The 23,895-nt window shown below is 45.4% G+C and overlaps 2 protein-coding genes across 5 annotated transcripts in view; one reads left to right on the forward strand and one right to left on the reverse strand.

Annotated features, from left to right (window-relative positions):
- The window catches only part of PTK2B (protein tyrosine kinase 2 beta), a 126,632-nt gene extending 124,710 nt beyond the window's left edge, over positions 1–1,922 (reverse strand). For 3 of the 4 annotated variants that reach the window (XR_003208782.2, XM_025873790.2, XM_025873792.2), the window contains exon 1: positions 1,727–1,922. The gene's annotated coding sequence lies outside the window, so the exon portion shown is untranslated. The remainder of the gene's footprint in view (positions 1–1,726) is intronic. The other variant, XM_025873791.2, reaches the window with a different exon arrangement.
- Positions 1,923–3,131: 1,209 nt separating this feature from the next.
- The window catches only part of TRIM35 (tripartite motif containing 35), a 31,724-nt gene continuing 10,960 nt past the window's right edge, over positions 3,132–23,895 (forward strand). Inside the window, exons 1-2 of the mRNA XM_025873795.2 lie at positions 3,132–3,288; positions 12,719–13,673. Of these exons, the coding sequence (XP_025729580.1) occupies positions 13,239–13,673 (435 nt within the window). The 5' untranslated portion in view covers positions 3,132–3,288; positions 12,719–13,238. The remainder of the gene's footprint in view (positions 3,289–12,718; positions 13,674–23,895) is intronic.

Below are 23,895 nucleotides of genomic sequence, written 5' to 3' on the forward strand. Positions count from 1 at the left end.
GTCAGAGGCATGCTGGGAAGTCTCCTGCCTGGCTCTAGGTCCCAAGTGTTGCTCCAGTGGGAGTTGCCATGGCAGCCTGAGCAGGCCCTTCTGGAGCTGGCTCTACTTACCTACCCCCCCCACCCAGCTTCACCTCGCCCCTGCACTCTCCATGCTCCAAACATGCTGAGCTACTTTCAGGTTCCTGAATGTGTCATACTGCTTCTGGCCTCAGGTCTTACCGCTTTGCTGTGTTCTGTGCCTGCCTTCTTCCCTCTCTCCCACTCTCTGGCCACTTCCTATTGATCCTTAGGGTCTCCACTTGGAGTCGCTTTTGCCAGGAAGTCTTCCCTGACACCCTGATCCCTGCCCCTTCCCATACTGCAGCACGCAGCATCCGCTGTCCACAGCGCTGCTTGCTCCAGAGAGCGGCGGTGGGTCACAAGCATCCTTGTGTCTCCACATCTGGCACCGACATGTAGCCTCAGGTAGTAAGGCAGCAGATGCTTATTAAACAAATGAACGGATGGATGGAGACTGTCCAGGCAGAGCTCGTCTCTTGAATGTGACTGCTTCCTTCCTCCCTTCTATCCTTACTCACGTTTTCATCTCTGCCTCCTTTCCTCCCTCAGAGTTGTGAAAGGGCCGGGGCTTAGGTCCACAAGGGCACGTCCTGGACTGGACTCAGGTGAGGAGAGAGCAGTCAAGGCTCAGAGAGATCTCCTTGTGCCCCTTACCTGGTCATGCCATACCCACTGTCCCCGGGGGCTCACGTCTAGCTACAGGTTAGCGGAAACTTCTCCTTGGCTTCCAAATCCTCCTCGCACATGCCTCCTCTGTGTGCAAACTCTGCTCCCCTTCTCCCCTTGGCCCCTTTAAGGGAACCTAATTGGACTGAGCCCCAAGTTTGGGGTGTGGGGAGATGCCAGTGTCAGATGGCTGAGGGTTAGGGCAGGTGGTGGGGCTCGGTGGGTTCAGAACATCACCCATATGTTCCCTGTTCACCCACCCAAGGCTTTGCCCACGCACAGCCTGACAGCCAGAGAAGGCAGCAAGGAACTTAACCCTTTCGTGGAATTTAGAAGGTAGTTTCACAATGAACCAGTGAGCAGCCAGTGTTAACTTTAACACACACACACACACACACACACACACACACACACACACACCCTAGAGTTCTGCCTCTATGCCTCTCAAGGAACCCGGCTTGCTTCCAGTCAGGGCTTGATTTAGACAATGCCCTCTGGGGGGCAGGAAGTCCATGCCAGAGCAATGGGGTGTGCTGGGAAGACGACCAGGGTGGGGGTGCTGAAGGGCACGGGGAGAGGGTAGAGCGGGGAGGGCAGGGAGCAGCTCAGAGGCAGCTCCTGAAGTTGGATTCTGAAAGCCCTGCTCTGTTGCTCTCTGATCTGACCTTTAGAGGCAGGTGGCGATTTTGTGCCTTCTCATCATCCCCCCCCCCAACCTCCCCTCCCAGAATACGTTAAGAGGACAAAGCGGGAGAAACACCCTTCAGTATCAAATTAACTCCAAAAATAGAATCACTCTGCCCCTGGGGGAGGCTAGCAAGCCAGGCGTGCAGCGCCCGCGGCTCCGGCCACTGAGTCCCTTCTGCAAGAACTCTCGCTTCCGTCCAGGTGTCCAGGTACGCACAGTCTCGGAATCACCCCCCTGCCAACCCCTACCACCCCGGCCAGCCTCCAACTTGTGGCTGGGCGCTCAGCCCGGCTCGCGGGAGGGGACTCACACTGAGAGAAGCGCTGACTCCGACGGCTCCTTGGCTGGGCCAGGTGAGGCGCCGGCTGCACAGTGGCAGGTACAGGTGGGTCCAGGGGCTGCAGCAGGTAGGGGGTTCGTGGCCGCTCTGGAGGCCTCTGCCGAGTAACAGGGCTGACAGGTTTGTGTTTTCCCCTCTCCTCCTCCCAGTTAACCACACCCCTGCTGCTCTCCTCCTCACTTCCTTAAAGGGTGGGGTGTGTTGTCGGTGGTGCTGAGTGTGTGCCGGCTCCAGCCTCTTACCATAAACCCTGAAATAGACGCCGCCATCAATTCCCTGAGCTGCACGTGCCCACCTGGGGACCCATCTCCGGAGCCCCAAAGGGGTCTTCAGCCATGGCCGTGGGCGTGCCCTGTGAATGGCTGACCCCTCCCAATTCCTCCCACCCCTCCCCTCCTCCTCCCACACCGCTAGCCGACTTTTGGAGGCCACACTTAAGAGGCTGGTGTTTCCTCTCTAGCCTCCAGGTAGGGTTCAGAGCGGGAGATGGTTACCTGGCTCCCATAATCTCAGCATCTGGGCCCCTCCAGGTCTCTCCCTGTCCTAAAGTGGCCCCAACCCCTTGATGGGACACTGGAGATCAGGTGAGTATCACCAAGGGCTTTGGCAGAACCGATCCAGGTGCTTGTGCTGTGATAGGGCAGGACCAGAGGGCAGCGCAAGAATTGTCACAGAAACTGGGCAGCCTTTACCCAGCCCCATCTCCATATCAGCTGACTTCGCTGCCCAAACAAAGAGGCTGGTTCACCTCTTTACTTAGGCAAACAGCGCAGTGAAATTCAAGGCAGTGACTCAAGGGCACTTAGAAACCCTTTTTCCCCTGTTGCTGGAAAAATTCCAGACTTTCCCCCTGAGTAGGAGGAGGTGAACAGGACTTAGCATAAGGTCAGAAAGCTGGTATGTCCTCAATGTCCCCCACATCCTCAAAGTTCCTCCCCAGAGACCCTGCCCCAAACTTCTTCACTCTGGGACCTGTGAAGGATTGGGATCTCCCACAGTTCTAGAACATGCTATTCAAAGAGTCGTCTCTGAGGATGGCGCCCCCTTGAGTTGTGTTGCCATAGGTGACAGCCCAGCATACATGACGGCCCCCCCCCCCGCCCAATACAACCTCACCCACTAACCCCGAACTCAGCCACCCCAGAAGAACAATAGAAAAATCCAGCATTTGGTGAGCATGTCTGAATGCCAACCAGTGTTGCTAAGAAAGCATTCAGTTGACACAATTTCATTTAATTTCTCCCATTTTCTGAAAAGAAAACCAAGACTTAAGATTCCTTAATTTGTCCAAGGCCACAAAGCCAGAAAGTCAATGTTTCTCAATGTGACCAGAGGAAGGATGACTTGTATCTTTTAAAATGCAGATACCTGGATGGCACTGCGGGTTTACTGACAATCCGAATCTCTGAGCCTGGGGCCGACCTGCCCAACCAAGGCAACTGACAACCCATCGGATGGGAGCTCATAGCCACACCTGCAGGAGCTCCCCCTGGTTCATCCCATTCACCTATTCATGCTGTCCCCAGCACCAGGTAATGCTGGCAACCTGCAAAGCAGTCAGAAGGTGTCAGGGAAAACCTTGGCTAGGGCTCGGGGTGATCAGGCAAGTGGGACTGGTAAACTGGAGTTAGCAGGCAAAATGTGGGGGAAGACTAACGGACCAACTGACCACACTACAAGCAGATTGTCAGAGGGCTTCGGAAAATGGGGGCTCCGTGTTCCTGTGCATGGGAATGAGGAGATGAATGTTGAGCTGTTGAAAGTTAGATACTTGCATTAGCTGTTGAGGGTCTGTGTTGGGCGGGAGGCAGTGGGAACTAAGGAGGAAAACTAATCCAAACAGGTTTAAGGAAAGGTGAGTTTGTGTATGCTGCCGCCCTGTGGCCAAATCCATAAACTACCATCTAATCGGGCCCTAATTCGAGAAAAGTTTTCAGATTTTCAAAATTTTCAGAGGATGTTGAATTCTTCACAGATATTTCTTTAAAGCTCTGAAACCTAGTCCTTAGCATCATAGGATAATAGGTTTTATTTATTAAAGAGACCTTGGGAAACTCCCTGGGATGGATACTGTGCCTGTAGGTCTCCCTATGTCTTGTCCAGTATCAGTCATGAAAAGTTAAGGTGACAGGGTCACACGTCAGCCTGTTACCTGCCTTTTAAAAAAACCTATCAGAAATGCTTCCAGGAGCCTAGAATTCTATGTAAATGGTCTTTTAAAATTCTACTGACGTCTCCTTGTGTGTTCTCAACTTTAAGATGGTAGCCAACGGAGCAGGTTTAGATGCGCACGGGAAGGAGCCGGTCAAGAGGGAACAACGTAACCTTGGCCAGGCCAATCCATTTCTTTGAGTTTGTGTTTCCTAATCTAGGAGAGTAGAGGAATAAGAAGTACCTCCCCAACCTATTTCACAGGGTACTGTGATGCCCCAATTAACTGATAGGTATGAAAATATGCATACTATGGTGATTATTATGTTATTGTGCTATAACATGCTATGATTTTATTTTTAGAAATAATGGGAATTAGGGGCGCCTGTGTGGCTCAGTCGGTAGAACATGAGACTCTTGATCTCAGGATTGTGAGTTCAAGCCCCACATTGGTTGTGGAGCCTTTTTTTTTTTTTTTAAGATTTTTATTTATTTAATTGACAGAGAGAGAGGGAACACAAGCCGGGGAAGTGGGAGAGGGAGAAGCAGGCTTCCCGCGGAACGGGGAGCTCGATGCGGGGCTCGATCCCAGGACCCTGGGATCATGACCTGAGCCGAAGGCAGTCGCTTAACCAACTGAGCCACCCAGGCGCCCCGGTTGTGGAGCCTACTTGAAAAGAAAAGAAAAAAAGAAAAGAGAAGAGAAGAGAAGAGAAGGAAGGAAGGAAGGAAGGGAGGAAGGAAAGGAAGAAAGGAAGGAAGGAAGAAAGAGAGAGAGAAAGAAAGAAAAAGAAAGAAAGAAAGGAAGAAAGGAAGAAAGAAAGAAAAAATAGGAATAGGGTAGGTTTAGAGGGGAGTGATTACATAGGTATCAGTTATACAGATACAATCAAGTGTTCACTGTGTGACTGGAACTTTCATCCATCACCTAATGGGCCTTCACAACAATTCACTGAGGTAAGTAACAGTATTCCTATTTTGTAGAAAGGAGGCTTGGAAAAGGTAAATAATTTGTCCACAGCCACCCAGGTGGGAAAGAGCAGGGCTGAATATAAACCCATTATTGACATGTAATGATACGTCATCGGAGTCTCTCTATTATGGATAATGGAATGAAATCACGTAATGTAAATTTGTTATTAGAATACATTTCATTTTGGGGTGCCTGTGTGGCTCAGTTGGTTAAGCGTCTGACTCTTGATCTCAGCTCAGGTCATGATCTCAGGGTTGTGAGTTCAAGCCCCACATTGGGCTCCGTGCTGGGCATGGAGCCTACTTTAAAAAAAAAAAAAATCAGAATACATTTCATTTTAAAAGAATAGTATGGTTATAAGTGTTCTGAGCAAAAAAAAAAAAAAAGAAAAAAGAAAAAAGTCATGGGCACAAGGATTAAATAACTGAAATCCTTCATCACCAAAGGACATCTACCTCTAATTAAACCAGGCACCACCGGGTTTGCTAAATGGACCACAGTTGAGGCCAAGTCCCCCCCAAAACAACAAAAAAAAACCCCAAACCTCAAAACCATGACCTTGACTTCAAAAGGACTCTATTCCATTCATGAAGGCACAGCTGGTTGTCCTCCTTTCTTCCCTTATAATAGAATCCCTGATTTTTAGTTGGTCCTAGGCTGCCCCAAATAAGACTGCACATCCCAGTCTCCTTTGGAGGTATGGCCAGTGATTAAGTTCTGGGCAATGGTTGGTGAGTGGTAGTTATGTATGCAGCTTCAGGATCATGCCGTCAAGGAAAGGGGCAAGCCTCTACCATTTCATTTTCCACCTGCACCGAATGATGGAACCCGGAGCCACCATCCTGATCTGTGGTGTTGAGAAATGAAGTCTGGGTCCCTAGTGCCATCAAGCGACAATGCTAGCCCTAGACATGGTCTGGGCCAACTTGAACTTTTACATGAGAAATTTAAATTTTTCATGTTGCTGCATTTGGGGCTTTTCTGTCACCATAGCTTCAAATGTACTTCTAATGTACTATCGCTCAGCCTATTTTCTTTTGTCTCTAAATTAAGGCAGAACCTCAATTTCCTCATCTATAAAATGGGACTAACTTACTACAGGGTTGTCAGAAGGACTAGAAATAACACATGTAAATGTTCCTGCTGGCGCCATGGCTCATAGCTGGCAATAAATGGAAGGTATTATATCCTGTTGCAACTTTTAAAAATGTGTTCCTGAAATAAAAATAATGGTTACTTTAAAATACTCCATCACTGGGGCGAATGGATGGCTCAGTCGGTTGAGCATCTGACTCGATTTCAGCTCAGGTCATGATCTCAGGATCGTGGTATTGAGCCCTGTGTTGGGCTCCAGGCTGGGTGTGGAGCCTACTATAAAAAAGATGGGGGAGGATTTACCTAAAATACTCCACCATACCCATCCCCCCAAATGTGGAGGGGAGAAGTGAGACAAAAATAGCAAATTTGAATACTGATGTAAGCTGAATGATGGGTAGGTGGGGGTTAATTATACTGTTCTCTCTCACATTGTGTTTGAAAATGTTCACAGTGAAAAAGTTAAAATAAATGAAAGCTTTCCATGGAGGGAAAAAAAAAGGATTCCTGGACGTAATCCAAAGTGAATCTCTTTGGGAAAAATAAAACCATATTAAATTCATTGAGAAATTAATTTGGGGACCCAAGAGGGAGGGCAGATGGAGAAGTCAGAAGAATGTTTTTATTTTCCTTTTAAAGACAATAGGCAGAGTCTCAGGGCCACAGAGGGCGGGCAATTTCCACAGCTCCAGGCACCGCTGTCTGGCCTTGCGTAGCTCCCCAGGATGGCTGCAGGGCAGTGGGCTGCAGGGCACTCACGCAGAGTGCCCGTGTGGAAATGGAGCCTGCCTGCTGCCCTGCCCAGTTCAGGCCAGCTCCATGACTTCTGTGACTTTGGCCTTCTTGGCTTTTAATCCTTCACTCCCACCTGTGAGGGAGCTCGCCGGGTCCCCACAGCCTATGGATAAGTTCTGAAGCAAGAGCATGGCCATATGAACCTTGTCTTGCCATTACTGACATCGGCAATTCTAACAAATGCGGCTGGCTCTCTGTGCCTAGCCCACACTAGGAAGCATCAAGCGGCATTGAGATCAGGCGGCTACAGGCAGACTGGCAAAACATTTAATGCAAAAAAAAAAAAAAAAATCCATCCTAAAATTTGTATGGAATCTTAAGGGACCCTGATGGCCAAATAATCTTTATAAAGAACAGAGTTGGAGGTCTCACACTTCTAGATTTCAAAACTTACTACAAAGCTACAGTAATGAAAAAATGTGGTACTGACAGAAAGACATATAGACCAACGGAATAGAAGAGAGAGCCCCAAAATACACTCTTGTGTACGTGGTTGAATGATCTTGAACAACGGTGCCAAGGCTATTCAGTGCAGGAAAGGACAGTCTCTTCAACAAATGGTGTCAGGAAAACTGGCTATTCACATGCAAAAGAGTGAAATTGGATCCGTCCCTTACACCATATGTAAAAATTCATTCAAAATGGAGGGGCTCCTTGGTGACTCAGTCGGTTAAGGGTGCAACTCTTGGTTTTGGCTCAGGTCATGATCCTGGGGTCCTGGGAGCATTGGGCTCTCCACTCAGAGGGTGCCTGCCCTCTCTCTCTCTCCCTCTGCCCCTCCCCTCACTCATGCACTCTTTCTCAAATAAATAAATCTTTAAAAAATTAATTCAAAATAGATTGAAAACCTACTCGTAAGATCTAAAACTATAAAACCTTAGGAAAAAAATAGGGAAAAGCTTCATGACATTGGATTTGACGATTGTTTCTTGGATATGTCATCAAAAGGCAACAAAAATAGCTACAGATCAATTGGACTACATCAAAATAAATAATTTCTATGCATCGAAATCGACAAAGTGAAAAGGCAACCTACAGAAGGGGAGAAAATATTTGCGAGTTATATATCTGATAAGCAGTTAATATCCAGAAGATAGAAAGAACTCATACAACTCAACAATAGAAAATTACCTCATTTAAAAATCTGCAAAGGACTTAAATCAACATTTCTCCAAAGATGATATCCAAATGGCCAACAAGCATATAGAAAGATGTTCAAGACCACTAATGATTAGGGAAATGTAAATAAAAACCACAAGGAGATATCACATCACACCCAATAGGATGTCTACAATGAAAAGAAAAAAAAAAAGAAAAGAAGAACAAGTGGAGGCCAGGATGTGAAGAAATTGGACCCCGTGTGCACTATTGGTAGGGACATAAAATGGTGCAGCTACTGTGTAAGACAGTATGGCAGTTCTTCAAAAAAAGTAAAAGTAGAATTACCATTATGATCCAGAGTCCACTTCTGGGCATATATCCAAATGAATTGAAAGCAGAGCCTCGAAGAGATGTTTATGCACCCATGTTCATAGCAGCATTATTCACAAGAGCCAAAGGTGGGAGCAACCCAAGTGTCCATCGATGAATGAGTGGATAAACACAAATGTGTTCCACCCATACAATGGAATATTATTCAGCTTTAAAGGAGGAAGGAAACTCTAACACAGGCTACAACATGGATGAACTTTGAGGACATTATACTAAGTGAAATAACCCAGCACAAAAAGACAAATACTGTATGATTCCACTTATATGAGGTACCTAGAATAATCAAATTCATAGAGACAGAAAGTAGACTGGTGATTGCCAGGAGTTGGGGGAAGGAGGGAAAAAGATTTAATAGGTAAAGAGTTTCAGTTTTGCAAGATGGAAAATTCTGGATATTGGTCGCACAACAATGGGAATATACTTAACATTACTGAACTGTACACTTAGAAATGCTTAGGATGAATTTTATGTTTATATAGCACAATTTTTTTAAATAAAAAAATAGAAATCTTGACTTTTTATGTAAAATCTCCTAATTTGCAAATGTTGGCAACCATCCTAAACCTATAGTTGCCTACCGAATGGCAATTTCCCTCTCTTTCTTAATAAATAGTCAAGTCCCAAATGTATCTCAGTGACCATCTCTCTACTTCCAGGACTCAGGTAAATCCCGACAGGTTCAAGTCAATCATAGTGGTCTTATTCCTCTTGCCAGTGATGCATTTAGAGGTGAGTGTGTGATCCCGTTCTGACCAATAAGGTGTGAGGAGAAGTCTTGTGGAGGGTTTTAGAAAAGGTTTCTTAGCTCTGAAAATGAGACATAGTAGAGGGAAATGGCCCTATTCCATTTATGGACATTGGCTGATATCAGGGTAAGATGCCTGGAGCTGTTGCAGTAATTTTCCAACCAAAAGGAAGCCATAGGCAGACCTGCAAGATGGAAAGAATCTGGGGTCTCAGTGTCTTTGGGTTGGACATAGCCTTCTTGCCTCTAGACTTTTGGTGATATGAGATAATCCATCTGCTTACTGTTTAATCATTTTGAGTTGCATTTTAAAGGTTGAGGCTTACCAAATGTCCATTGACTGATGAATGGATAAAGAAGTTGTGGGATATATTATGTATAAAATATATATTTTATATATATATATATAAATATATATAATGGAATATTACTCAGCCATAAAAAAGAACAAAAGCTTGCCATTTGCAATGACATGGATGGAGCTAGAGTGTATCATGCTAAGTGAAATAAATCAATCAGAAAAAGACAAATACCATATACCATATGATTTCCCTCATATGTGGAATTTAAGAAACAAAACAAGTGAACATGGGGGGACAAAAATGAGGCAAGCAGCCACAGAACAACTTTCTTAACCAGAAAGAACAAACTGAGGGTTGCTGGAGGAGAGGTGGAGGGGGATGAGGTAAATGGGTGATGGGCATTAAGAAGGGCACTTGTGATGAGCACTGGGTGTTATATGTAAGTGATGAATCACTAAATTCTACCCCTAAAAATAATATTACACTCTATGTTAACGGGAATTTAAATAAAAACTTGAAACAAAAACAAAAACAAAAAATAAAAGTTGAAGTTTAGAAGATCATAAATTATGTATTATACAGAGGGGGAAAAAAACATGTGGATCAAATAAAAGAAGTCTTCAACCAAATCTGACCCAGAGGCAGGCAATTTACTACCCTAGGTTTATCCATAACCAGTTACATTAACACTACTTCTTACAGAAGTTCTCCCCGCATTGTTCAAACTAAATCAGAGCCCCTACCCTCCTTTTTTCCCCATGGTTCAGGCTTCAGAGAAGGCCCCAGTCATCTCTATGTCCCACATCAAGCATCGGACTATAGTGATCTCTTTAAAGACTTCCATGGTATTTCTGTTGAATAAGCTCAATCATGTTTGCATCTCTGGTTACCTATTTCTGGAAGTTGCTCTTGCAACTGCCAGCTCTGCAACTGTTGGGACTCAGCAGCCATCCTATAGAATATTATCCCTGTATCAGTCTTTGATATGAAATCTGCTTTTCATATATTAACAGAACTACCCCAGCTTTGACTCCTGTTAGCATATCTTTTTCTATCCTTTTTATTTATTTGTATGCTTATATTTAAACTGGGTTCCTTTAGGCAGCATACAGTTAGGTCTTTTCTTTTTAAAATCTAATCTTGTTAATCTAATCTCTGCCTTTTATTTGCAGGAGTCACTTTCTAGTTTATTGATCTAAAAAGAAAAGAAAAAAAAATTCACCCATCTTTCTGCACCTAGGAATTTTTTTCTCTACCACAACATTTGAAAAATAGTCGTCATCCCTTACATACACCTTCCTGGGTATAGCAGAGATTTGGAAAGTGGCAGTGCTTGGCAAGAATGCCTGGGGTCTGGGATGGGGCACGTGAGAGACAGCAAGAACTGCCAGTAGACTTTCACATTAGTTCAGGTGGTGTAACAGAGAGCCTGAACTTCAAGGTCCTCTGGAAAAGTTCTTTCTGTTGAAAGTAGATACAGAAGTTGGTGACAAATTGTTTATAGTCACCAAGATTTCTCTTTTCTGGTCTCTGGGTAAGTATTAGTCACCCTCTTTACTGAAATTACGCAAAGCATAAGAAAGTTCGGAGTGTCTGAGCTGCTGCTGAGAACTTGGAGCATTTAGTTGGATCTTTCCTTTTATGGCTGAGGAAAAGGAAGTCAGAAAAGTGCCCTGGGTCATGCCTCTGGCTAGTGGTGGGCCTTGGAATAGAACCAAGTCCTTTCTGGATTTCCCGAAAACCTGGAGAACTTTTTTTTTTTTTTTAAAGATTTTATTTATTTATTTGAGAGAGAGAGAATGAGAGAGAGAGAGAGAGCACGAGAGGGAAGAGGGTCAGAGGGAGAAGCAGACTCCCCACTGAGCAGGGAGCCCGATGCGGGACTCGGTCCCGGGACTCCAGGATCATGACCTGAGCCGAAGGCAGTTGCTTAACCAACTGAGCCACCCAGGCGCCCAAACCTGGAGAACTTTATTGGTTGAACGCTAACTTCTGTATTCTGCTTAAAGAAAATAAGATCTATTTAATTTCTATTCTTCACCCCCGTTTTGATTTGTGGCCCCACTCAGAGTCTGAGAAAAACAATGACAAAACAAACAGGGAAAAGCCTGTAAGAACAGCATGAAATACACAGATAGCAAAACAGATAGCCTGACAGAGCACTGGGACACACAGATAAGAGAACATAGGGAGAGAAAAGGAAACTAGAAAACCAGATTTTCAGGGAGGTGCCTGGAGTGTAGGGTTATTAGCCCCATCTTGTGGCCTTTTCAGAGACTGCCTCAGGTTAACTTTTGAGTCAGTAACTGTTAACTCCAGATCTGATCTAGAACAGTGGGCCTCAAGATTTAGTGTGCCTGGGAATCCCTGGAGAGTCCGTGAAAATGCAAATACCTGGGCCTTTCTCTCAGAGAGGCAAGTAGATCAAAGTGGGCCCAGGAATCTGCTTTTAGAAAGCTCCCCAGGTAATGCAGGAGGACCATGAACCATGCATAAGAAACACTGCAGAAGGCAGTAATTGGTGGTGTTCATCCCCTTGGCATTGTGGAAAACAGGCTACTCTGAGGAAAAGTTTGGAAGACAACTGTCAAGAACTATAAAACGACTGAGATTTTGGGCTCTTTGCAAATTAACAAGTTAGCCTGTAACAGGTTCAAGAATGCTGGTAGGTGAGAGTCCTGGATCCCAGAGACAAAGAGCAGCTTATTACTAATGTTGGTAACAATAGTCCGAGAATTATCATTTGGGCCACTTTTCTGAGCCCTGATTCCCAGAATCCTCTGTGATGAGGGCCATGGCAGGCTGCCTTATAGAAGAGCAATTAGAAGCTCAGGGAAACAATTTCTCATAACGGAGATTAAGTCGGCCAGATCTTTGCCTGGAGGGAGACATTATTTGTTGTCCAAGGCTATTCACCACAGATACATTCTTGAAAAGATATGCCAAAAAAGGCAGTCAGTGCCTCTGCTCAAATACAGAAAAATGACACATGGAGAACTGTCTTCCAACAGAAGCCGGGAAAATGGACGTGTGTCAGGGGAATGGAATCCTACATCTGAAGGCTGTAAAGTGATCAAACTGAGGCAGGAATGGGGAGTTGGGAAGAGAGTCAGGCCTGCTATAGCAGGTAGGAATTCAGCCTGGATTCTACTTCCCATAGCTCACTTCAAAGCAATCCTTACTCTTTCTGTTTTAACGGGGGCCTGCCTGATGTAATGAGTACTTTCCATATTTATTTAATTTTAATCCTCACATCTCACGTAGACAAGGGATACGATCACCATTCTACTCATTAGAAAATAGAGTTTGAAAAATTGTGACCCTCCCAATTATGCAACCACGGGACAGACGGGTCTTTTTAGAGGTCTTCCCACTACCCGCTTCTCTCACCTGTTTCCTCTTTCCTCCAGGGCACAGGATTAAGACTGGCCAAACTAAGTGAACAACGAAAGCAAGGGTGGGGGGGGCAGATCTTTGCCCCTACTTCGGAACCAGGAAGTGGAGCGCTCGCTCTTTTCCAGCCTCACGGACCAGAAATTTCCAGGGAGTGGCTGAGCAAGAGGCTCCTGAACTTCCTTTCGCATTTCAAATCGGAAATAGGTTTCCCGGGACACGGAAGCCCACCAGCACAACTGGGGAGTTTCCTTCTCCCTAAACCGGACCAGACCGCAGAGGACCGGCGAGGACCAGTGAGGACCGGCGGGGACCGCAGAGGGCAAGGTCCTCCCCGCTCTTCCGGGGTTTCCTGCGCCAATCGGAACTGGGGCGGAGCCGCCAGAGCGCGCCCCTCGCGATTGGGCGGCGCTGCTGTCGCTCAGCGCTCCCGAACGGAAGGGGCCGGGCGCCGCTCACCGCGGGGTCCCGGAGCCTCCAGGCGGGTGGGAGGGGCGGGAGCGAAAGTTGCAGGTTTGGGATCCGGCGGCCGGGGCGATGGAGCTGGGTCCCGCCGCGTCCCCCGGGCCTTCCCGCTCTTTCAAGGAGGAGCTGCTCTGTGCCGTCTGCTACGACCCCTTCCGCGACGCCGTGACTCTGCGCTGCGGCCACAACTTCTGCCGCGGGTGCGTGACCCGCTGCTGGGAGGTGCAGGTGGCGCCCACCTGCCCAGTGTGCAAGGACCGCGCGGCCCTCGCAGACCTGCGCACCAACCACACCCTCAACAACCTGGTGGAGAAGCTGCTGCGTGAGGAAGCCGAGGGCGCGCGCTGGGCGGGCCACCGCTCCCCGCGCCTCTGCCGCCCGCACCGCGGCCAGTTCAGCCTCTTCTGCCTCGACGATAAGGAGCTGCTGTGCTGCTCGTGCCAGGCCGACCCCCGGCACCAGGGGCACCGCGTGCAGCCAGTGAAAGACACTGCCCACGACTTTCGGGTAAGAGCGGCAGCGTGCGGGAGGTGGCCGAGCGCGCACGTGGCGGCCGGGTCCGGACTGTAACTCAGCACCCCTGGCCCCTCGCGGCTCCCGCCACTGCAGCCTGCCAGAGCTGTGTGCCCAGGCCCCCGCCTGGTCCTGCGGCCAGGACCCCCAGCGCTCTGACTCGGCTAACCTACAGAGGGGTCGGCCCAGGGGGCCTGGGATGGGTGAAGAGGGATTGTAAACAGAAGTGTGGGAACTGAGGTTACACGATGCTCCCAAGACGGCCCCACCCACTTCTGAAGGGCTGAGGCCAGGGCACCCTCTTTGCCAGCAGGGTGTGGCACGGGCCCGTTTGAGAAGGACAGGTGTGGGTAACGCCCAAGAATCTTGGAGCTTGGCACACTCAAGTTTGGGTGTGGGAGTCCAAGACCTGGCCTTAAAGTCTCCCAAAAGGGGTCACATATTTCCCCGAGCTGGCCCTATGTGTTGGGTAGGAGTGGAGAGGCTTTTGGCATTGGCTGGCTGGTTTATTCTGGATCTCAGCACCCCAATGCCTAGAGTTCCTGTGGCTGTAAATAAAGTGAATGGAAAATACACGGAGAATACTTTGGTTATAAGAAGGAAAAGTGATCAGAAAATAAGGATTAGCCAACTTAGGAGTTCTCAGAATTTTTGACCTTAGCCCATAGTAAGCTCATGTTTTGACCTTAGTCCCTATTTTTTCCGTTGTGATCCGGAACACCCTTATGTATTGTATCACTTGAAACAAAAGTTCTGTGAAAATGTCTGTTGTACTCCGGCATTTTCTGTTATTTTTTTTTTATTTATGGTTTTATTTAAAATTTGCAGAGGGTGTGAAACACTAATTTATTTCCTCACCTACTAACACATGGGTCAGACCCACTGGTAGGAAGCTGAGTGTATTGAAAAGGAGGCACTGTGAGAACCCCTAATGCCTGGTCTCCAGACACTGTTTTTGTTTTGTTTGTTTTAAGACCTTTCTTAAGAAATACTGAAAGTTGGTTAGAATTTTATACACATTTAGGCAGAGTTCAGGTGAAGGGGAATGTCTTCAGTATGCATGTTTGAATACTGCAGTAGCTTACCAAGGGGATAACCCTATAACTCCTGTTGCCTTATTTGTTTAACAGTGGTCCACAACAATGCTTTTCCCCATTCCCACTGGCAGAAGTGCCAGGTCCTGATGTGGGACAGCTAAAGTAAGTGCATTCTGGGGGCTGGGGTCGAGGTAGGGGGGGGCACCATGGATCAGGTCATGACTCATCACCATGGGGCTGTCACAGGTACAGATCAGGAAGATGGGCAGGAGTCAAGGCCAGGAGCACTAAGGCAGAACCCCTAGGTCCGGGCTAATCCAGGATTCAAGATTAGTGAGTCAAGTGCCAGGAAGCACATAGGGTCTAGTGACAACTTCCTGTTCCTTCAGCAGATGCCTTGTACTGCTCGGTCCCAGGGGGACTGCAAGGCATGAGATAAACAGCAATTCATACCTTCAAGGAGCTTCAAGCAGAGACCCGAGGGATGAGGAGGTGTCAGCCAGGTGAAGAGAGCGAGGGAGGGTATTTCGGCCAGAGGCAGCAGCATACATAAGGGTCCAGAAGCTGGGAGGCCTGACTTTCTAGGCACTAAGAGAATTTCAGAAGAGTTAAAATAAGGTTGGGAATGCAGAAGAAGCCATGAGGCTTGAGGCTTGGTCTTTATCTTAAAGATGGTAGGGAGCAGTAGGAGGGTTTTACACAGAGGGATGATGCAGTCAGATTGATAAGCACCCAGGGCAATGTGGAGGTAGGGAGTCTAGTCCGGAAAGATCTGAGGAGAATGCAAGCCAAGTGTGCTCAGCCTGATGCAGGATGGAACTCATTCAGCGTGTTAGAAAGCTGTGTATCAAGGACTTGTGTTGTGTTCTGTTCTGGAACCCGTGAGGGGCGCTGAGGCCGCAAAGGTAAGACAGAGCCCTCACCCTGTGGCGCTCACAGCGTAGCAAGGGAAGTCAGACAGTAAATAAACAAGTTGTCGTGCTGGCTGACTGGGCGCGGAGCAGTGTGGGAGGGCCGGAGAGGTGAGAAGGGGCTGAAGGGGCAGCTGTCGTGTGCCGTGGGGAGCTCTGAAAGCTTTTAAATAGGGACTTTGTGGTGAGATGAGTGCTTAGAAAGATCACTTTGGCAACCATGTGAGGAATTCGACAAAAAGTGTAAATCATACCAGCCAACGCTTTTGGAGCACTTGCTGTGTGCCAGGGGATCTTGGCGTGTTTACACGTCAATAAATTTAATCCTCACAAAACCCCTGTGAGGTTGTGTATTAGTTTCCTATCGCTGTTGTAATAAATTGCCACAAACATGGCAATTTAACACAGCACACATGTATTTTCTCACAGTTCTGGAGGTCAGAAGTCCTAAAATAAAGGTGTTGGCAGGGCAACGTGCCTTTTGGAGACTAGGAGAGAATTTATTTCCTTGCCTTGTCCAGCTTTTAGAGGCCCCTTCCTCCATCTTTAAAGTACATCATTCCAACTTCTGCTTCTGTTATCACATTGCCTTCTCTGACTCTACTAACTTCCTCTTTCTTATAAGGACCCTTTGATTACATTGAGCGCATCGAGACAATGCAGGATAATCATCCATCTTAAAACCCATAATTTAATCACATCTATAAAGTCCTCTTTGTCATATAAATAATACATTTACAGCTTCTAAGTTCTAAGATATGGACATCTTTATTCAGCTTGCCACAGGTAGGTACTATTTTCCCCATTTTACAGACAGCGACACTGGGTCTCAGGTTAAGTAACTTGTCCACAGTCACAGAGCAGGTCCTATATAGAGTTCATCTGGAACCTTGTTGGGCCCCTACTCTGGTCATGGACTTTGAGAGAAACTTCTTTGGTCCCCAGGTAATACTTTCCCCGCTGGCCCTCTGTCCTGGGATTTGTGAGGACAGCGGGTTATGTGTGGGTATTTAAGAGGTTTGAGTGTATTGGATGAGGCCCACTCTCCTACCATGTGGGTCCCTACTATGTGCTAGGCACAGTATGTTCAGTAGAGGACAGAGGAGTCCTGGCCCCTTGGCTTCTTGGAGCCAGATAGGCAAAATTTAATAATAATCGACTGACATTCCTGTGAGGGACAGTATAGGAAGTGACAGATGGCTGTAACAAGGAGCCTGCTCTTGTCCGGTGGGAGTGATTTCACAGAGACCTGAAGGCCTAGAAGGAGTTCGCTAAGTGAGGGGCAGCAAGCAGCAGTGGTGGGGCAGACAGAGGGCAGGGAAGGCAGGAATCCAGAGACATCTGGACAGGGAAGGCAGGCGTCTGGAACAGATCCCAAGGGGCATCCAGGGCATGTTAGAGATCTGAGATTTTGTCCTAAGGACAGTGGGGCAAGAAGGGAAAGAACTGCTGAGCTATCCAGACATGCCATAAGGGTTGAGACCAGAGTGCTGAAGTGCATGTTGGAGCTTGAAGGGACAGCCTCTAGCACTTGTTTCTCAAACTTGAACAACGCACCCATTCTTCTTAAAGGAAAAGCTGTTCCAGCACTGTGACTTAAAATATATTCCGTACATACAAACGCTAAGCTAGCGTAAATTTCTCTTGCTTATTGCACATATGGGCAGTAAAACAACAACAGTTTACAGGTTAAGCACAAAAGAAAATCAGTTCAATTCTAGTTGAAATATTCATCACCAGGCTTTATTTGGCTGAAACGAAAGCACTGCTCTGGGCGGCTGTGAGGCTTGTCTGACAATGCTTGGGATACTCCTTTACCTTCTTCTATGTGGTTCCTTGATTTGCCAGTCTAAATTTTCCTCTTTGCAGATCCGAAACTTTTCCTGGGATACAATTGGCCTTCATTTAGATCTAGCACATTCTTCACTCCTTCACAAATTAAGTGTACTTCCGTTCTATCGTTATTAGGCCAAGACAGTGAAAGTAGTATAGTTTGGTGTCAAAGTAGTTGTTAACAAATACAAATGCTGGTACTGAAGTTGTAGGAACTGAAAGCGTGTGTCCACACTGTTTATAAGGCAACTTGGAAAAGGTTTACCTTAGGTTTGTTTGTTTGTTTTTTTAGGTTATTGAATGAAAACACTAATTGAAAACTCTTGTAGAAAACTTGCAGGTCCCCATACACAGGCCCAGAGCCATGGGGTACTGTGAGGAGATGGTTCTATTTTACTGGTGAGAAAACAGAAACTTGGAGGAATGTAGCAACTCCTGGCATTGGCAGGGAATGGCAAGGGTACGTCTAGGATTAGAACTCAGATTTCCTGACTCCCTGTCTGGCGTTTGCTCTGCCTTGCATCATCAGGGCAAGCCTGCCCGAACTCCTGCCAAGTCCCAGGCCTCGAACTGCCTTGTCCAGACCCCTTTCTTACCCATCCCATGGGACTCACGTGAGAGTCATTCTCTGCCCTCCAGCCTCCTCCTGCACCAGCCCCAATCCATTCCCCTTCTGGGGTTCTTAGAATCAGTCTGGCCAAATCTTACCTAGGAATGTTCCATGTTTTCCTTAAGTCTCCCCTTTCCCCCCTTTTCCTAACTGTGCACTCCCAGTTGGATCCCCCCTTATGGACCAGGTACTACCAGGTCCAAGTTAAATGGACATTTTACTGCCTGCTTGGTAAGGCATGTGCCCAGGGGTGGGGGCTTACTGAACACTGCTCACTGAGGCTCCTGAGTTACCGGACCCCCACACTAGGCACTGTGGTGGACACCTGCTTCATGAGGAGGACTGAAGCACCCCGGGGAAAGGAAGAATGTGGTTGGATAAGAAAGGGATAATGGATGAGATGAAGTTGTCTTGGATGCATTTATGCTATCCTTTTAAGAAACCTGGAGAATGGCCAGTAGGAGAGTTAAATTACCCACCACTACGTGGCACCTAATAGTAGTGAGAGCCAACACAGGCCTGGTGTGCTCTTGGAAGCACCTTACATAGATTGGCTAGTGGGAACCTCTTAGCAATCCTGCGAGCTAGGCAGTCTCATCCCTCTTGCCCTCATGAGGAAACTGGTGCAGAGAAGAGAAGGAATTAGCTCAGAATCATCTGCTACAAAACAGAGGAGCAGGGATTTGAACTTGGGGGCCAGGTGCCAGAGCTCTTCGCTGCTGTGTCAGTCTGCCTGAAAACAAATGTTTGAATTAGATGGGAAAAAATGAGTACAGGCAAATGCCTAGAAACCCTGGTGATGGGCTAGGTAAGCATGGACAGACAACTGCAGTCTTCATTTTTACAGTGAAGTTTGAGAGTCTGCAGAAGCTTTCATGCCTTCATTTTTAAGGTGTGGAGCCTGACTGCCAGTGAGAGAGTGAGCTTTTGCCAAAGTTCTCACCGGTGGTTAGTGACAAAGACAAGGGTAAAAATCAGGTCTCTCGACTTTCAATCCAGGAGGCAGTGTGGTGTAGTGGAAAGAACATAGGTGTTCGATGGACTCCTTGACTGGGCAGGTAGGTAGTTGAGCATCCACTTTGTGCTGAGCCCTGGGGATATGCATGGATAGGACACTTTCTCCCCTTGCAGGGCAAGCGTCCTTTCCTTTCCTTCTGCGGAGGTTTATTGAGCACCATTGTGCTGGGCCAGAAGACGTGCCCTTTCTTGGAGCCTGCAGCCGTTCCAGGAGAGTGAAGCGATTGATTATCCAGGGTAGTAAGTGGGACGGTAGAGGTGTATCTGGGAGCTATGAGAGCCCACAGGATGTACCTGAACTCTACTGGGGAGATCAGAATGGCTCTCTGGAGGAAGTGAAGGGAGCCTGAGCTGAGTCTTCAAGGGTACGTTGAGATAGTTGGGGGGGGTGCAGACAGGAATTAGTCAGAAGCAACAGTGTACACAGGGCCTTGGAAGACAGAAAACCTGGCTTGGACCGGACAGCCCTGGCTACAGACATGACTCTAGCCTTTGATAGGTACCTGAGGGATGCTTGACAATCTTGGGAAATAATATTTATTCTTTCTCTTACCTGTGCCCTTCCCATTTTGTTATACCACATAGCACCTCTGTTAATGGATGTTTGGGGCAAAACCATTTTGTGAAATCCTTAGAGTATTAAATATACTCTTGAAACTTGTTGCTTAAGGGATCAAATTGTAATTTTTATTTTATTTATTTATTTATTTATTTATTTTTAAAGATTTTATTTATTTGACAGAGAGAGACACAGTGAGAGAGGGAACATAAGCAGGGAGAGTGGGAGAGGGAGAAGCAGACTTCCCTCCAAGCAGGGAGCCCGATGCGGGGCTCAAGCCCAGGATCATAGAACCATGACCTGAGCTGAAGGCAGACGCTTAACGACTGAGCCACCCAGGCGTCCCTCAAATTGTAATTTTTAAATAAACGATGTAGACTGTATAATCACATTCTAAATTCTTTAGTGTAAATAAAAACTTTCTGTGTTGCATGTTTATAAATAAGTAATCCCGAGTGTCGTAATTTGAAACTAAAATCAGAGCTCATTTGCTGTTTTGGGCTTGGGGTCTGGGAGATGCTCCACACCTGTCATGGGCCATTTAGCTCCATCCAGGGCTGTGATGACCTGTATTCGTCCTGACCGGGCTTCATGGCAAAGCCCCCTCTAGTCAACCTGCAGCTTCTGCTCATTCAGCGTGCTCTTTGGGCTACATGCAGTCCCTGAATGGTCTGTCCATGATACAAGTATGTTTAGTGTTAAGATCAGAATATCTAAAGCAAACATGAAAAGTATATTGTTGAGATTCACTTGAATTCATACTTTTCACGTGCGGTATTTCCTAGATTCACCACTAAATACGTGGAAAGGGAAAAAGTGGAATAAAACATGCATCGTAAATCCCAGAAAAGGGGAAGAGAAGGAAACACTGAACAAGTGGGACAAATAACACAGAACAAGGTGGTAGGTTTAAATGCAAATGCATCAGGTAATTACGTTAAATATTCCAGTTAAATGACAGTTGTCAGATAGCTAAGAAAATAACCCAGTTCTGTGCCACTTAAATAGGATTATGACAATAGATGAGAAAAATCAGTTTGTTGAAGTTCAGTATACTTTCGTGATTTAAAAAATTAGCAAACCAGGAAGGGAAGGAACTTCATTAATCTGAGTAAGGATTATCTACTGAAAAACTTAGAGTGGATACCATATTTAATGGTGAAATACTGAAAGTTTTCTCATTGGGATCAAGAAAAAGGAATGCACATTATGACCAGTTGTATTCAGTTTTGTGCTGGAGATCCTAGCTGATAAAGTAAATCAGGAATCGTAAGTAAAAGGTATAAGATTAGGAAAGAGGGAAACTACACTGGCATGATGTGCAGATAATATGATTGCATATATCTGCATAGAAATTTCTGTTGCAGAGAAAATAAAAAGATGCTACAGATAAATTATGAATATAAATTAGTTTAGAAGAATACTGGTTGCAAAATCAACATTAAAATCAGTCGTATCTCTGTGTATCAGCAAATATAAAAAAACATTTAAAGTAGTATAAAAATTAGGTATCTAACAATAAATGCAACTGCAGAAATCTGGCAGGGAAAAATACATAATTTCACTGAGAGACATCAAAGACTAAGTGGCAAAATATACCATGTTCATAGATTAGAAGACTCATTATTTAAAGATGTCAGTAAACTGATCTGTACAGTCAGTACTATGCTAATCAAAATTCCAACATGATATTTTGTGGAATTTGGCAAGCTGATTCCAATATTTGTATGAAAACTCGGAGCCGGGCTCCTGGGTGGCTCAGTTAGATGGGATGAGTCCCGCATCAGGCTCCCTGCTCAGTGGGGAGCCTGCTTCTCTCTCTGCCTGCCCCTTCCCCTGCTTGTGCGCGCGTGCGCTCTCTCTCTCTCTCTCTCTCTAATAAATAAATAAAATCCTGAAAAAAAGAAAACTCAGAGAGCCAAAGATTGCCAAAACAATCTTAGGAGACATTTAGCTCTTAATATTTTACCGCTTTCAAAATTAAGACTGTGTAATGTTGGCAGAAGACAGACAGGTGGGCCAGGGGAACAGACTAGAGAACTGGAAACATCTGTGTTTGATGTGTGGTAGAGGTGGCCTGTACATCAGTGGGGAATGCTAGTACTCTTAAATAATGGTTCTGAGGCAGCGAGTTCCCGGGTCACACCATTCACAGGATAAACTCCAGGTTATCCACATTGGACCTAAATGAGAAAGGAAAGCCGTAAAGCTGAGAACAAATAATATAGATTATCTTTGTGACCCCAAGATAGGGAGGGTTTTTTATTTTAGCAGTTTGGGAAGGGAGGAGGTATTTTTAAAACAAAACCAAGGAGCCCTAATTCTAAAGGAAAGACTGATAAATTTGACCATATTGAAATTAAGAAATATATAATAGAATATTATATATTCTATTCTATTACATATACTATATATAATAGAACATACTTATTACGCATCTACCCCATGAAAAGACATATATTGCACATCTATAATAAATTCCTACAAACCAGTAGAAAAGTGGCAGGCAACTCCATTGAAAAATGGTCAAAAGGTTTGAACAGGTATTTAAAGATAAAAGATCCAAATGGTTAAGAAACATTTTTCATTAACATCACTTGTGTGGTATAAACTGGTACACCTGCTTTGGAAAACAGCTTGACATGATCTACTAAAGTTGAAGATTCACATATTTGTGGCCTATTTCTGCCTCCAGGGATATTTTGCACAGAGACAAGTGTCCATGTGCGCCAGGAGATGTATATAAGAAGGTTCATGCTATTTGTATTACTTGAAGATTGTAAATGAGCCAACTGTCCATGAACACCAGAATGGGTAAAGGATTGTGGTGTGTTCATACAGGGGAATACAATGCAACAATGAATGATAAACTTAACATACAATAACGTGTTTGAATCCTACAAACCTTAATGTCAGGGTAAAGGAAACAAGACACAAAATGTGTACAGAATGGCTCCATTAATATAGAGTTCAAAAGCAGGCAAAACTGAAGTATATTATTTAGATTAGGGATGCGTATATAGGTGATAGAACTATGAAGAAAAGCAGGGAAATGCTGTACAAATTAGGATCTTTGTTTCCTCCGATAGGAAGAAGGGGATAAGATTGAAAAGGGGGCACATCCTGGGTGTGAGTAAGAGGTGTTCCATTTATAACTACTTAAGGCACATTTATGTTTTATGCCAAAGCAAATTAATTGCCAACAATAAGAGATTGAAAGCTAAAAAACAACTCATTAAACTTGAGAGAAATTGAAGGGATTTCATTGAGGAAGGAACGCTCTTGGTAAGTGACAAGAAAAGGCCAACACTTCTAAAGTTTTCATTTTATAGGCTTTAAAAATTTTGAGGTATAATTTATATACAATAAGATGCATAGATCTTAACTGTTGAGTCTGAAGAGTTCTGAGTGTTACACACACCGTATACTTGCCTCATCAAAGGAACTAATAGAACATTTCTGTCATCTTGGAGAGCTCCCTTCTTCCCAGCCAGTCCACCAGGAGGCAACCACCTTCTGATTTCTGTCACCTTATTAGTGCTGCCGGTTCTTGAGCTTCACGTAAATGGAATGATACCATATATGCTCTTTTGTATCTGGCTTCTTTCTGGCAAAATTTGTATATGTACTTATTTATGTATGTATATTACATCTATGTAAATTTTATGTGTATGCATATATACACATATAAACATGAGAACACATATACAAATATGTGTGTATATATATTTATATATATAAACTTTTATAAATTCATATACACACACACACACACGTATATACACAAACTTGCCCATGTACTGTGTGTCAGTAGTTCGAATATACCATAATTTAGCCATTTCTCGATGGACATTTGGTTGGTTTTCCAGTTTGGGAATAGCCATTAGTTTTTAAAATGTGTTGTTTAGTTTGACATTTATGGGAGGAAATTCATTAACATGCTAGGTTATTGAAGGAATTGGGCAAAGTATTGACAGAATTATAAACTTACTCTAGAACTAAAGAAAGCTGACAACAAGTTTGGGAATAAGATGACACTTTCAGAAACATAAATGGCAGGCAGACAAACAGTACTCGTTTTCTGAATGAGATAGGGTGTGTAGCGTGGCTAAGAACATGGCCTTTATTGTTGGATACAAATCCTGGCTCTGCTAAAGTCTAACTATAATTTTGGCAAGTTGCTCAGCTCCTCTGGGCCTTATTTTCTCCTCTGTGTAAGAGGAGTGTAGTGCCTGCCTCACAAGAATGT

The sequence above is a fragment of the Callorhinus ursinus genome, unplaced genomic scaffold (genome assembly GCF_003265705.2).
Source record: "Callorhinus ursinus isolate GAN/ISIS: 27379988/994484 unplaced genomic scaffold, GSC_fseal_2.0 scaffold4, whole genome shotgun sequence".
NCBI classification, from domain to species: Eukaryota; Metazoa; Chordata; class Mammalia; order Carnivora; family Otariidae; genus Callorhinus; species Callorhinus ursinus.